Source organism: Oncorhynchus mykiss, chromosome 25 (assembly GCF_013265735.2).
Source record: "Oncorhynchus mykiss isolate Arlee chromosome 25, USDA_OmykA_1.1, whole genome shotgun sequence".
NCBI lineage: Eukaryota > Metazoa > Chordata > Actinopteri > Salmoniformes > Salmonidae > Oncorhynchus > Oncorhynchus mykiss.
The window spans coordinates 8076110-8090437 of NC_048589.1; the positions used below are offsets into that span (position 1 = coordinate 8076110).

General features: G+C 45.9%; 1 protein-coding gene across 1 annotated transcript in view; it reads left to right on the forward strand.

Moving 5' to 3' along the window:
- LOC110505296 (SH3 and cysteine-rich domain-containing protein) overlaps positions 1 to 14328 on the forward strand; it is an 86587-nt gene that overhangs the window by 46180 nt on the left and 26079 nt on the right. Inside the window, exon 7 of the mRNA XM_021584440.2 lies at positions 3583 to 3659. Coding sequence (XP_021440115.2) covers positions 3583 to 3659 — 77 coding nt within the window. The remainder of the gene's footprint in view (positions 1 to 3582; positions 3660 to 14328) is intronic.

The window sequence follows — 14328 nt, forward strand, 5'->3', positions numbered from 1 at the left end:
GATGTACAGTACCTTGCGAAAGTATTCGGCCCCCTTGAACTTTGCAACCTTTTGCCACATTTCAGGCTTCAAACATAAAGATATAAAACTGTATTTTTTTGTGAAGAATGAACAACAAGTGGGACACAATCATGAAGTGGAACGACATTTATTGGATATTTCAAACTTTTTTAACAAATCAAAAACTGAAAAATTGGGCGTGCAAAATTATTCAGCCCCCTTAAGTTAATACTTTGTAGCGCCACCTTTTGCTGCGATTACAGCTGTAAGTCGCTTGGGGTATGTCTCTATCAGTTTTGCACATCGAGAGACTGACATTTTTTCCCATTCCTCCTTGCAAAACAGCTCGAGCTCAGTGAGGTTGGATGGAGAGCATTTGTGAACAGCAGTTTTCAGTTCTTTCCACAGATTCTCGATTGGATTCAGGTCTGGACTTTGACTTGGCCATTCTAACACCTGGATATGTTTAATTTTGAACCATTCCATTGTAGATTTTGCTTTATGTTTTGGATCATTGTCTTGTTGGAAGACAAATCTCCGTCCCAGTCTCAGGTCTTTTGCAGACTCCATCAGGTTTTCTTCCAGAATGGTCCTGTATTTGGCTCCATCCATCTTCCCATCAATTTTAACCATCTTCCCTGTCCCTGCTGAAGAAAAGCAGGCCCAAACCATGATGCTGCCACAACCATGTTTGACAGTGGGGATGGTGTGTTCAGGCTGATGAGCTGTGTTGCTTTTACGCCAAACATAACGTTTTGCATTGTTGCCAAAAAGTTCAATTTTGGTTTCATCTGACCAGAGCACCTTCTTCCACATGTTTGGTGTGTCTCCCAGGTGGCTTGTGGCAAACTTTAAACAACACTTTTTATGGATATCTTTAAGAAATGGCTTTCTTCTTGCCACTCTTCCATAAAGGCCAGATTTGTGCAATATACGACTGATTGTTGTCCTATGGACAGAGTCTCCCACCTCAGCTGTAGATCTCTGCAGTTCATCCAGAGTGATCATGGGCCTCTTGGCTGCATCTCTGATCAGTCTTCTCCTTGTATGAGCTGAAAGTTTAGAGGGACGGCCAGGTCTTGGTAGATTTGCAGTGGTCTGATACTCCTTCCATTTCAATATTATCGCTTGCACAGTGCTCCTTGGGATGTTTAAAGCTTGGGAAATATTTTTGTATCCAAATCCGGCTTTAAACTTCTTCACAACAGTATCTCGGACCTGCCTGGTGTGTTCCTTGTTCTTCATGATGCTCTCTGCGCTTTTAACGGACCTCTGAGACTATCACAGTGCAGGTGCATTTATACGGAGACTTGATTACACACAGGTGGATTGTATTTATCATCATTAGTCATTTAGGTCAACATTAGATCATTCAGAGATCCTCACTGACCTTCTGGAGAGAGTTTGCTGCACTGAAAGTAAAGGGGCTGAATAATTTTGCACGCCCAATTTTTCAGTTTTTGATTTGTTAAAAAAGTTTGAAATATCCAATAAATGTCGTTCCACTTCATGATTGTGTCCCACTTGTTGTTGATTCTTCACAAAAAAATACAGTTTTATATCTTTATGTTTGACGCCTGAAATGTGGCAAAAGGTCGCAAAGTTCAAGGGGGCCGAATACTTTCACAAGGCACTGTATGTTACATACATTGAGTGTACAAAGATTAGGAACACCTGCTCTTTCCATTACATAGACTGGCCAGGTGAATTCAGGTGAAAGCTATGATCCCTTATTGATGTCACTTGTTAAATCCACCTCAATCAGTGTAGATGAACGGGAGTTAAAGAAGGATTTTTAAGCCATGAAACAATTTAGATAGGGATTGTGTGTGTGCCATTCAGAGGATGAAAGGGCAAGACAAAATATTTCAGTGCCTTTGAACGAGGTATGGAAGTAGGTGCCAGGCGTACCGGTTTGTCTGAAGAACTGCAATGCTGCTGGGTTTTTGACGCTCACCAGTTTCCCATGTGTATCAAGAATGGTCCACCACCCAAAGGACATCCATCCAACTTGGCACAATTGTGGGAAGAATTGGAGTCAACATGGGCCAGCATCCCTGTGGAATGCTTTCAACACATTGTAGAGTCCATGCCCTGACAAATTGAGGCAGTTCTGAAGGCAACTACATATCAGAAAGGTGGTCCTAATATTTGGTATACTCAGTGTATTACAGACATTTTCTGAAATTACAATGCAAAAAAAATACAAAATAAATCCAATGTGTCCTACATTTTTGGTAAAAAAAAGAGGTAATCATTTCATGGAGTCTGTGAAGGCAGAAACCACATGGTTTCTTCCTTATTAGAAGTTTCAGGATGCTTGTATCTAAACCAAAGTAGATCATTTTAAGATTGTTCTATATATCAGTTGGATTCTCTATAAGCTTAAGTATGAGGTCCTAAACCTAGCATGAAAGTGCATCCATGTAGCTGTGTCGGCTAATATAGTCAAAATGTTTGCCTTGGGGTAAGTTGAGCCAGTGGTTGAGCCAATGGCAAGTCGAGCAAATTGCAAGGCATTATTGCTGGGATATGAGGTAACAACAGGGCCTATACATTGAAAAAAGGGTCTGATCCTTAAGAGGTTTAATACAATTATAAGTACAAAGTGTTTGTTAGGTGTTAAGCCTGAGTTAAAATATGCTTTAAATTATTAAAAGATAAAAGAGCGATTGTGTTGAATTGTGTTTTGGAAATAAAGATATACATGGTCTTTAAAAGGTAGTGGTACAAATGAATTCAGTACAGAAATGTGTATGTTACTTCACTTACCCTGTCCTGCCGCTCTCCTTACCCCATACCCAGGGGAAGTTGAGCCAAGAGACCCCTTTTTCTGGACAAGCTATGTTTTCAAAATTGTAATGTTTACATGAATTCTGATTCTTTCCAGGGATACAAAACATCCTGAACTACAGTATATGTAAATATATTTGTTAGAAATAATACTATATTTCCCTTGACAGAGTGATGTGGAATTAAAGAACTGCTCAACTTACCCCACTCTCCCCTACTTGCATCTCAGTTCTATGTATGGGTACAGTACTCAGAGTAAGATCTCAAAGACACATTTAATTATAGGAGAAATAAGCCAATGAGCCTGACCTTTTGCTTACAGTAGCATTCACCCAGAACAATGAAGTCAAAGAAAGCACACTATTCAAAATGCCATTTGAAGCTCCACACAAAGAATATCATCTGTCCCATAAGGATAGAGAAATAGAAACATTGTGCTGTATTCCTCTCTGCTTGCCACATGTAGAGACTGGAATTTCTACTCAACCATATTTGAATATCTGGACAGGGCTCAGTAGGGAAAAAATGACCCAAACTCAAAGTATGAGAATCTGCCCCGTTCGTAGTCCCATCCGAATACCCTGTGGCTTTCTGAAATATGTATTTATTCATGAAATAGCTTCTCTACCAAAGCTTGTAAAATGAATGCTTAGGTTTATTCCAGGACATTCAGTAGATAAAATCCCACTGCTGTAGAGATTCAACCAAGCTTCTCTGTCTTCTATAGCTTTGATAATTTAAGTATTTGTCATTGATATGTGGTGATTTATTGAATGTTTTGTGTTCCAGTGTTTACATCACTTGAGAACGGGATGGAGCCCATTCCCTATTGCCATGTGGCTGAGAGGAAACCTGATGATTCACCGGTAAGGAGCCCAAGCACTTAATATACAGTATAGTATGAAGATGGCGATGGCGCCGTACTGGATGGCTGCTGTTTTGCAAGCTTTCGACGCAACTTTGCTATTTTGTGATTTTGTAGTTTATTTTTAGTTTATTTTCATGAAATGTATCCACTATCATTTCTTACAACCGACAAGAACTTTTGAACATCAGATTGGCAGTTAATTACCTCAATATCGGCTTTGACTTCAACTAATCTGCCCTGGGCCCATTCTGTAATTCCGACCCAATTTTCAACATTACAATGACAAGAGTGTGGGGTAGGGCTGTTACGGTGACCGTATTACTGCCACACCGGTGGTCATGAGTCATGACGGCATTCAAATTCCAGGTGACAGTTTAGTCACGGTAATTAGGATTCTCCAAGTTCTGATGCTGCTGATGGTCATTAGTAGCCTACCAAACTTTCTAACTGTCACGTTCTGACCATCGTTCGTGTGTGTTTTCCTTGTTTTAGTGTTGGTCAGGACGTGAGCTGGGTGGGCATTCTATGTTGGATGTCTTGTTTGTCTATTTCTATGTCTGGCCTGATATGGTTCTCAATCAGAGGCAGGTGTTAGTCATTGTCTCTGATTGGGAACCATATTTAGGTAGCCTGGGTTTCACTGTGTGTTTGTGGGTGATTGTTCCTGTCTCTGTGTTTGCACCAGATAGGACTGTTTAGGTTTTCACATTTCATTGTTTTGTAGTTTATTCATGTATAGTTTTCCTTCATTAAAAAAACATGAATAACAACCACGCTGCATTTTGGTCCGACTCTACTTCGCCTAAAGAAAACCGTTACACTAACTGCCTGGTACTCCCTTTAATCACTCTGACGTCAATGCAAATGTAAATCAAACACTTCATAGCAGAACCATGAGCTCATGTTATGCAACATTTCTATAGGCTTTGCAATTGCGTGAGAAAACAGAGTGATGGCCTCTATTAAAAAGAGGAGGATCCCATTACCTTTCTATAGGCTAGGGCTACTATATTTATTTCTCAACTTTCCTAATATTAAGCACATTCCTTCTCTTTAAAACAGGAGTATAGCCTACCTCACTGGTATGAAAATGAACCACGGGAAAAGCGCTCTCCATTCGCTATTTAAGTGCATAGATGTATTTTTTTCCACTGCACCTGTTTCGAGACAGGTGCGTGATAATGGTCCATTCTAAATCAAAACAAATTTCACCCATTTATTAATTTGTATATGTAAAGACAAGATTGAATCAATAATAGTGTGATGGGTGACAATATTAGCCTATCACTTGTGAATGATATATAATCACTTGTGAATGATGCCCAGCTTTTTTTTGCGACTTTTTCAAATCATAGTCACACACCTGTAGCCTAGCCCATAGGCCTATATGTTTTGATCACAACTAAAGTTGGCAAATAACTTCTTAAAAGTAAGCATTCATCCGCTTTACAAGGGATATAGAGCCTAACTGGCATACATAAGCTGCGTGTGAGTTTCAAATTTGGGAAAGATAATTTTCACCATAACATGGTGTTTTACAACTTATGGAACATTCACGCTTATAGCCTGCTGCCGTGTGCGCATTGCTGCGCTTATAATGTGAAGAAATAGCCTAATAGTTTATCAACATTTTAAGCTAAACATTCTCATCTGTTGCATTAGGCTCATTGCTTAAAACATGTTTTTTGATGCTAGTGGTTGTATTCATTTGGGATCTACTGTCCCGGAGAATGTTTTGAATATTTATTTCTCACACAGAACAGGTCAACTTTTGTTCTATGGGGGATAGTAGATTGACATATGCTAGTGCTTTTGCTGTTCGTTAGGCCTACTAATCTTGTTGGCTGATGAAAAGTAAATGTGGACAGTTCTTCCAATATATTCAATATGTGCCTCGGAATTGGATACGGACGCGTGAAGTTGTGTCCCCGATGTGTCTGTCTTCACTTGTAGCCTTTGAGATAGACCCGATCACGTGACTGAAAGCCATGTGAGTGAGAGGCACACAACTCAAGGGCACAACGGCCACTGGACGCAAAAGGCATGGATTTTTTTAGGGGGCATTACAGCCACTTGTATCCAAGATGGCGTAGCAGTCAGACGTCTTGTCGTGTCCCTTGTATATATCGTTTTTTTTTACATATTTTTCTTTGCATATCTTTTAAAACATTTTGCTAAACCTCAACATCTAAATACTCTCCTGCAACCCGCCTCAACCAATGTAGCGTGGATCTGCTTTTTTTTCCTAAATTATTTATATTTACTTCGGATCCGGAACCCCTCAACTGAAGCTAGCCAGCTAACTACCAGCTACCAGTCAACAAACCATTGCTAGCGGTCATCAGGTAACCTTTAGCTCGGAAAGCTCTCGCCAGTTCGAAAAACACGACTCTAACCAGAGCATAACGGACCTATTATTTTTATCCCCGGATTCCCACCGCAAACGGAACATTTTCATCTGGATCTTCACAACTAGCTAACTAGCTAACCGCAACCCCGGATGACTACTCCTGGCTAGCGTTTCCATCCACTTAGCTTGAAGCTATCCTGGCCAGAGCTCCTGTGCTACCACCGAAGCATACTCCTGGGCTACAATATCCGGACCCACGACCGGTCTATCGATGTCACCGCATGAAGAGGCATAAACAGACTTAACCCCATCGCGACGTCCCCCAAAGGCTAACTTTCTAGCCCTTGCTATCTGCTTGCTTGCTAATTCGGCCTGCTAACTGCTAGCTTGTTTAGCCCCAGTCTGCTAACTGCTAGCTTGTTTAGCCCCGGCCTACTAACTGTTAGCTTGTTAGCACAGGCCTGCTAACTGTCTGAATCGCCGCGTCCCCAGCCAGCCCAACCACTCACTGGACCCATATTTACTTTCAACTCTTTTCGATTTTTAATTTGATTATACCTTCCGGTAACCTGCCTCACCTAATGTGATACGGAATCGCTATTATTTTTAATTTTTAGAACACATTCAAGAACCTCCAGAAGCTAACCAACTACAAGCTATTTAGTCATTGTTAGCCACTGCTAGCGGCTTTTACCTTCTGCACAGCCAGCCAGTTTTTTTAGCCTGGATAATACTCGACAGTCTAGCTTCCCTGTCCCATCCACTGCTGCCCCCTGGACACTGTGATCACTTGGCTACATAGCTGATGCCTGCTGGACTGTCCATTAATCACGGTAGTCCATTCTGTTTGTTCATGTTTATCTGTCGGCTCCAGCCGCACTCAAGCTCTGTGTGTAGTTAATCCGACCCTCTCTGCCTAGTCAACGCCATTTTACCTGCTGTTGTTGTGCTAGCTGATTAGCTGTTGTCTCACCTACTGTTTTAGCTAGCTCTCCCAATCAACATCTGTGATCACTGTATGCCTCGCTGTATGTCTCTCTCAAATGTCAATATGCCTTGTATACTGTTGTTCAGGTTAGTTATCATTGTTTTAGTTTACAATGGAGCCCCTAGTTCCACACTCTGCTAACCCTGATGTCCTTGCCGTGTCTGAATCCTGGCTCAGGAAGGCCACCAAAAATTCTGAGATTTCCATACCCAACTATAACATTTTCCGTCAAGATAGAACTGCCAAAGGGGGAGGAGTTGCAGTCTACTGCAGAGAGAGCCTGCAAAGTAATGTCATACTTTCCAGGTCCATACCCAAACAGTTCGAACTACTAATTTTAAAAATTACTCTCTCCAGAAATAAGTCTCTCACTGTTGCCGCCTGCTACCGACCCCCCTCAGCTCCCAGCTGTGCCCTGGACACCATTTGTGAATTGATCGCCCCCCATCTAGCTTCAGAGTTTGTTCTGTTAGGTGACCTAAACTGGGATATGCTTAACACCCCGGCAGTCCTACAATCTAAGCTAGATGCCTTCAATCTCACACAAATCATCAAGGAACCCACCAGGTACAACCCTAAATCTGTAAACAAGGGCACCCTCATAGATGTCATCCTGACCAACTGGCCCTCCAAATACACCTCCGCTGTCTTCAACCAGGATCTCAGCGATCACTGCCTCATTGCCTGTATCCGCTACGGATCCGCAGTCAAACGACCACCCCTCATCATGGTCAAACGCTCCCTAAAACACTTCTGTGAGCAGGCCTTTCTAATAGACCTGGTCCGTGTATCCTGGAAGGATAACGACCTCATCCCGTCAGTTGAGGATGCCTGGTCATTCTTTAAAAGTAACTTCCTCACCATTTTAGATAAGCATGCTCCGTTAAAAAAATGCAGAACTAAGAACAGATATAGCCCTTGGTTCACTCCAGACCTGATTGCCCTCGACCAGCACAAAAACATCCTGTGGCGGACTGCAATAGCATCGAATAGTCCCCGCGATATGCAACTGTTCAGAGAAGTCAGGAACCAATACACGCAGTCAGTCGGGAAAGCAAAGGCCAGCTTCTTCAGGCAGAAATTTGCATCCTGTAGCTCTAACTCCAAAAAGTTCTGGGACACTGTGAAGTCCATGGAGAACAAGAGCACCTCCTCCCAGCTGCCCACTGCACTGAGGCTAGGTAACACGGTCACCACCGATAAATCCATGATTATCGAAAACTTCAACAAGCATTTCTCAACGGCTGGCCAAGCCTTCCTCCTGGCTACTCCAACCTCGGCCAACAGCTCCACCCCTAACCCCCCCCTCCTCCGCAGCTACTCGCCCAAGCCTCTCCAGGTTCTCCTTTACCCAAATCCAGATAGCAGATGTTCTGAAAGAGCTGCAAAACTTGGACCCGTACAAATCAGCTGGGCTTGACAATCTGGACCCTCTATTTCTGAAACTATCCGCCGCCATGTTCGCAACCCCTATTACCAGCCTGTTCAACCTCTCTTTCATGTCGTCTGAGATCTCCAAGGATTGGAAAGCTGCCGTAGTCATCCCCCTTTTCAAAGGGGGAGACATCCTGGACCCAAACTGTTACAGACCTATATCCATCCTGCCCTGCCTATCTAAGGTCTTCGAAAGCCAAGTCAACAAACAGGTCACTGACCATCTCGAATCCCACCGTACCTTCTCCACTGTGCAATCTGGTTTCCGAGCCGGTCACAGGTGCACCTCAGCCACGCTCAAGGTACTAAACAATATCATAACCGCCATCAATAAAAGACAGTACTGTGCAGCCGTCTTCATCGACCTTGCCAAAGCTTTTGACTCTGTCAATCACCATATTCTTATCGGCAGACTCAGTAGCCTCGGTTTTTCTGATGACTGCCTTGCCTGGTTCACCAACTACTTTGCAGACAGAGTGTGTCAAATCGGAGGGCATGCTGTCCGGTCCTCTGGCAGTCTCTATGGGGGTGCCACAGGGTTCAATTCTCGGGCCGACTCTTTTCTCTGTATATATCAATGATGTTGCTCTTGCTGTGGGCGATTCCCTGATCCACCTCTACGCAGACGACACCATTCTGTATACATCCGTCCCGTCCTTGGACACTGCTATCTAACCTCCAAACGAGCTTCAATGCCATACAACACTCCTTCCGTGGCCTCCAACTGCTCTTAAACGCTAGTAAAACCAAATGCATGCTTTTCAAACATTCGCTGCCTGCACCCGCACGCCCGACTAGCATCACCACCCTGGATGGTTCCGACCTAGAATATGTGGACATCTATAAGTGTCAGGTGTCTGGCTAGACTGTAAACTCTCCTTCCAGACTCATATCAAACATCTCCAATCTAAAATCAAATCTAGAGTCGGCTTTCTATTCCGCAACAAAGCCTGCTTCACTCACGCCACCAAACTTACCCTAGTAAAACTGACTATCCTACCGATCCTCGACTTCGGAGATGTCATCTACAAAATAGCTTCCAACACTCTACTCAGCAAACTGGATGCAGTTTATCACAGTGCCATCCGTTTTGTTACTAAAGCACCTCATACCACCCACCACTGCGACTTGTGTGCTCTAGTCGGCTGGCCCTCGCTACATATTCGTCGCCAGACCCACTGGCTCCAGGTCATCTACAAGTCCATGCTAGGTAAAGCTCCGCCTTATCTCAGTTCACTGGTCAACACCCACCCGTAGAACGCGCTCCAGCAGGTGTATCTCACTGATCATCCCTAAAGCCAACACCTCATTTGGCCGCCTTTCGTTCCAGTTCTCTGCTGCCTGTGACTGGAACGAATTGCAAAAATCGCTGAAGTTGGAGATTTTTATCTCCCTCAACAACTTCAAACATCTGCTATCTGAGCAGCTAACCGAGCGCTGCAGCTGTACATAGTCTATCGGTAAGTAGTCCACCCAATTTTACCTACCTCATCCCCATACTGTTTTTATTTATTTACTTTTCTGCTCTTTTGCACACCAATATCTCTACCTGTACATGACCATCTGATCATTTATCACTCCAGTGTTAATCTGCTAAATTGTAATTATTCGCCTACCTCCTCATGCCTTTTGTACACAATGTATATAGACTCTCTTTTTTTTCTACTGTGCTATTGACTTGTTAATTGTTTCTCAACTAGCCTACCTGGTTAAATAAAGGTGATTATTTTTTTTTTTTTTAAAGCCGGGAAATTCGAGGAATTATCGAGTGTATGTCAAATTGTGAATGAGATACTGATGAAGTGTGTACAGCCTGCGCAAAAACTAAGCAGAGCTCATACCTTTCATGCGGCTTTGTTCAAATCATCATTAGAGTCGCATCATGCAGCCTTAGAATGTATAAAAAATCTAAACATATAGCCCAACATTTATGTTACAACCAAAGTTACATAAATAACTCTAAACTAAGCATACCTGTTTCTTTGTTACCGCTCAACACAGAATAGCCGCATGTGCGCACTCCCTGAAATCGTTTGGAGAAAATATCCTTTCTATTTTATTCAGCAAATTTTGTCTGCTAAATAAACTAGTGTAGCCCACAGCCATATGGCATAGTCAGAACAGGGCCTAACATCAAATCAAATTATATTTGTCACATGCGCCAAATACAACAGGCCTTACAGTGAAATGCTTACTTACCCTTAACAACAATGTAGTTTAAAGAAAAATAAGTGTTAAGAAAGTATTTACTAAAATAAACTGAAGTAAAAAATAAATAAATAAAAGAAAAAGAAAAATAACAAATAATTAAGGAGCAACAATAAAATAACAGTAGTGAGGCTATATACAGGGGATACCGGTACAGAGTCAATGTGCAGGGGCACCAAAGAATAAAGATATAAACTTGCCATTTTCACATACAGTGCCGTGGAAAGTATTTGCCCCCTTTTTGATTTTCTCTATTTTGGGCCATTTTTTATACTGAATGTGTCACGTTCGTCATAACGAGGATACCAAGGTGCAGTGTGATATGAATACATTCTTCTTTATTAAACGAAGAACACTAAACAAAATAACAAAATGAACGTGAAGCTATATAAACCGAGTGCTGACAGGCAACTACACATAGACAATAACCCACGAAATACACAAGGAATATGGCTACCTAAATATGGTCCCCAATCAGAGACGACGATAAACAGCTGCCTCTGATTGGGAACCAATCCAGGCAACCATAGACATATAAACACCTAGATATACACCAACCCCTAGACAATACAAAAACTACACAAACCACCCTCGTCACACCCAGACCTAACCAAAATAACAAAGAAAACAAAGATAACTAAGGTCAGGGGGTGTACCCCCCATCCCCCCCAAAGGTGCGGACTCCCGGCTGCAAACCTAAACCTATATGGGAGGGTCTGGGTGGGCATCTGACCTCGGTGACGGCTCTGGTTCTGGACGCCGCCCCCCTTCTTTACACTGAGTTCTCGCCGTACACCCCGGGCTGGGGACCGTCGCTGGAGACCGCGGGCTGGGGACCGTCGCTGGAGACCGCGGGCTGGGGACCGTCGCTGGAGACCGCGGGCTGGGGACCGTCGCTGGAGACCCCGGGCTGGGGACCGTCGCTGGAGACCCTGGGCTGGGGACCGTCGCTGGAAACCCCGGACTGTGGCCCGTCTTTGGAGGTTCCGGACTGTGGCCCGTCTTTGGAGGTTCCGGACTGTGGCCCGTTGTTGGAGGTTCCGGACTGTGGCCCGTTGTTGGAGGTTCCGGTCTGTGAACTGTTGCCGGATGTTCCGGTCTGTGAACTGTCGTCGGACGCTCTGGACTGGGTACTGTCGCCGGACGCTCTGGCCTGGGTACTGTCGCCGGACGCTCTGGACTGGGTACCGTCGCCGGACGCTCTGGACGGGGTACTGTCGCCGGACACTCTGGACTGGGTACCATCGCCGGACGCTCTGGACTGGGTACCGTCGCCGGACGCTCTGGACTGGGTACTGTCGCCGGACACTCTGGACTGGGTACCGTCGCCGGGCGCTCTGGACTGGGTACCGTCGCCGGACGCTCTGGACTGGGTACCGTCGCCGGACGGTCTGGACTGGGTACCGTCGCCGGACACTCTGGACTGGGTACCGTCGCCGGACGCTCTGGACTGGGTACCGTCGCCGGACGCTCTGGACTGGGTACCGTCGCCGGACGCTCTGGACTGGGTACCGTCGCCGGACGCTCTGGACTGGGTACCGTCGCCGGACGCTCTGGACTGGGTACCGTCGCCGGACGCCCTGGCCTGGGTACCGTCGCCGGACGCTCTGGACTGGGTACCGTCGCCGGACGCTCTGGACTGGGTACCGTCGCCGGACGCTCTGGACGGGGTACCGTCGCCGGACGCTCTGGACTGGGTACCGTCGCCGGACCCTCTGGACTGGGTACCGTCGCCGGACGCTCTGGACTGGGTACCGTCGCCGGACGCTCTGGACTGGGTACCGTCGCCGGACGCTCTGGACTGGGTACCGTCGCCGGACGCTCTGGACTGGGTACTGTCGCCGGACGCCCTGGCCTGGGTACTGTCGCCGGACGCTCTGGACTGGGTACCGTCGCCGGACGCTCTGGACTGGGTACCGTCGCCGGACGCTCTGGACTGGGTACCGTCGCCGGACGCTCTGGACTGGGTACCGTCGCCGGACACTCTGGACTGGGTACCGTCGCCGGACGCTTTGGACTGGGTACCGTCGCCGGACGGTCTGGACTGGGTACTGTCGCCGGACGCTCTGGACTGGGTACCGTCGCCGGACGCTCTGGACTGGGTACCGTCGCCGGACGCTCTGGACTGGGTACCGTCGCCGGACGCCCTGGCCTGGGTACTGTCGCCGGACGCTCTGGACTGGGTACCGTCGCCGGACGCTCTGGACGGGGTACTGTCGCCGGACACTCTGGACTGGGTACCGTCGCCAGACGCTCTGGACTGGGTACCGTCGCCGGACGCTCTGGACTGGGTACCGTCGCCGGACGCTCTGGACTGGGTACTGTCGCCGGACACTCTGGACTGCCGAGGCGCACGGTAGGCCTGGTGCGTGGTGCCGGCACTGGTGGTACTGGGTGACACGCACCGCAGGGCGAGTGCGGGGAGGAGGCACAGGATACACTGGACCGTGGAGACGCATTGGAGTTCCAGAACATAGAGCTGGCTCAATACATCCTGGCTGGATGCCCATTCTAGCCCGACAATTGCGAGGAGCATAACACGGTCCCCTGACCAGTAACACGCTCCCTACAGTAAGCACAAGGAGTTGGCTCAGGTCTCCTACCTGACGCAGCCAATCTCCTCGTGTGCTTCCCCCCCCCAAAAAAAAAATCTTGGGACTGCCTCTCGGGCTTCCGTGCTAGCTGTGTACCTTCATATCGTCGCCGTATCGCCGTTCCTCTTTCGCTGCCTCTAACTCCTCCTTAGGACGGCAATACTTCCCCAGCTGTGTCCAGGGTCCTGTGCCATCTAATATTTCCTCCCAGGTCCATCTCCCCATTAAGCTCTGTTCCTCCTTTTCACGCTGCTTGGTCCTTGTTTGGTGGGTTATTCTGTCACGTTCGTCATAACGAGGAGTCCAAGGCGCGTGATATGAATACATGATTCTTTATTAAACGAAGAACACTAAACAAACTAACAAAAATAACAAAACGAACGTGAAGCTATATAAACCGAGTGCTGACAGGCACACACATAGACCTAAATATGGTCCCCAATCAGAGACAACGATAAACAGCTGCCTCTGATTGGGAACCAATCCAGGCAACCATAGACATATAACCACCTAGATATACAACAACCCCTAGACATACAAAAACCCCTAGACAATATAAAAACTACACAAACCACCCTCGTCACTCCCTGACCTAACCAAAATAATAAAGAAAACAAAGATAACTAAGGTCAGGGCGTGACAGTATTTTATCAGAGCGTCAACCAAAACCTAATATTAGATAACGGGAATCTGAGTTTACAAATAACCAAAAAAATGGAAGCTTATTTCATTTATTTAATTAACAAAGTTATGCAACGCCCAATTCCAAAGTTATGCAACACCCAATGGGACCCATCTTGTCTAAAAAGTTGACTCAAGTTTGCCAAAAAGAACCTATCCAGGTTCATCAAGACTTTTGAAAGAATGTTCTATGGACAGATGAGTCAAAAGTATAACTTTTTGTACGGTATGGGTCCAATTATGCCTGGTGAAAACCCAAACACTGCATTCCACAGTTAGAACCTTATACAACCGGTCAAGCATGGTGCTGGTTGTCTGATGGTTTGGGGATGCTTTGCTGCCTCAGGACCTGGACGACTTACCTTAATAGAATGAACCATGAATTCTGCTCTGTATCAGAGAATTCTACAGG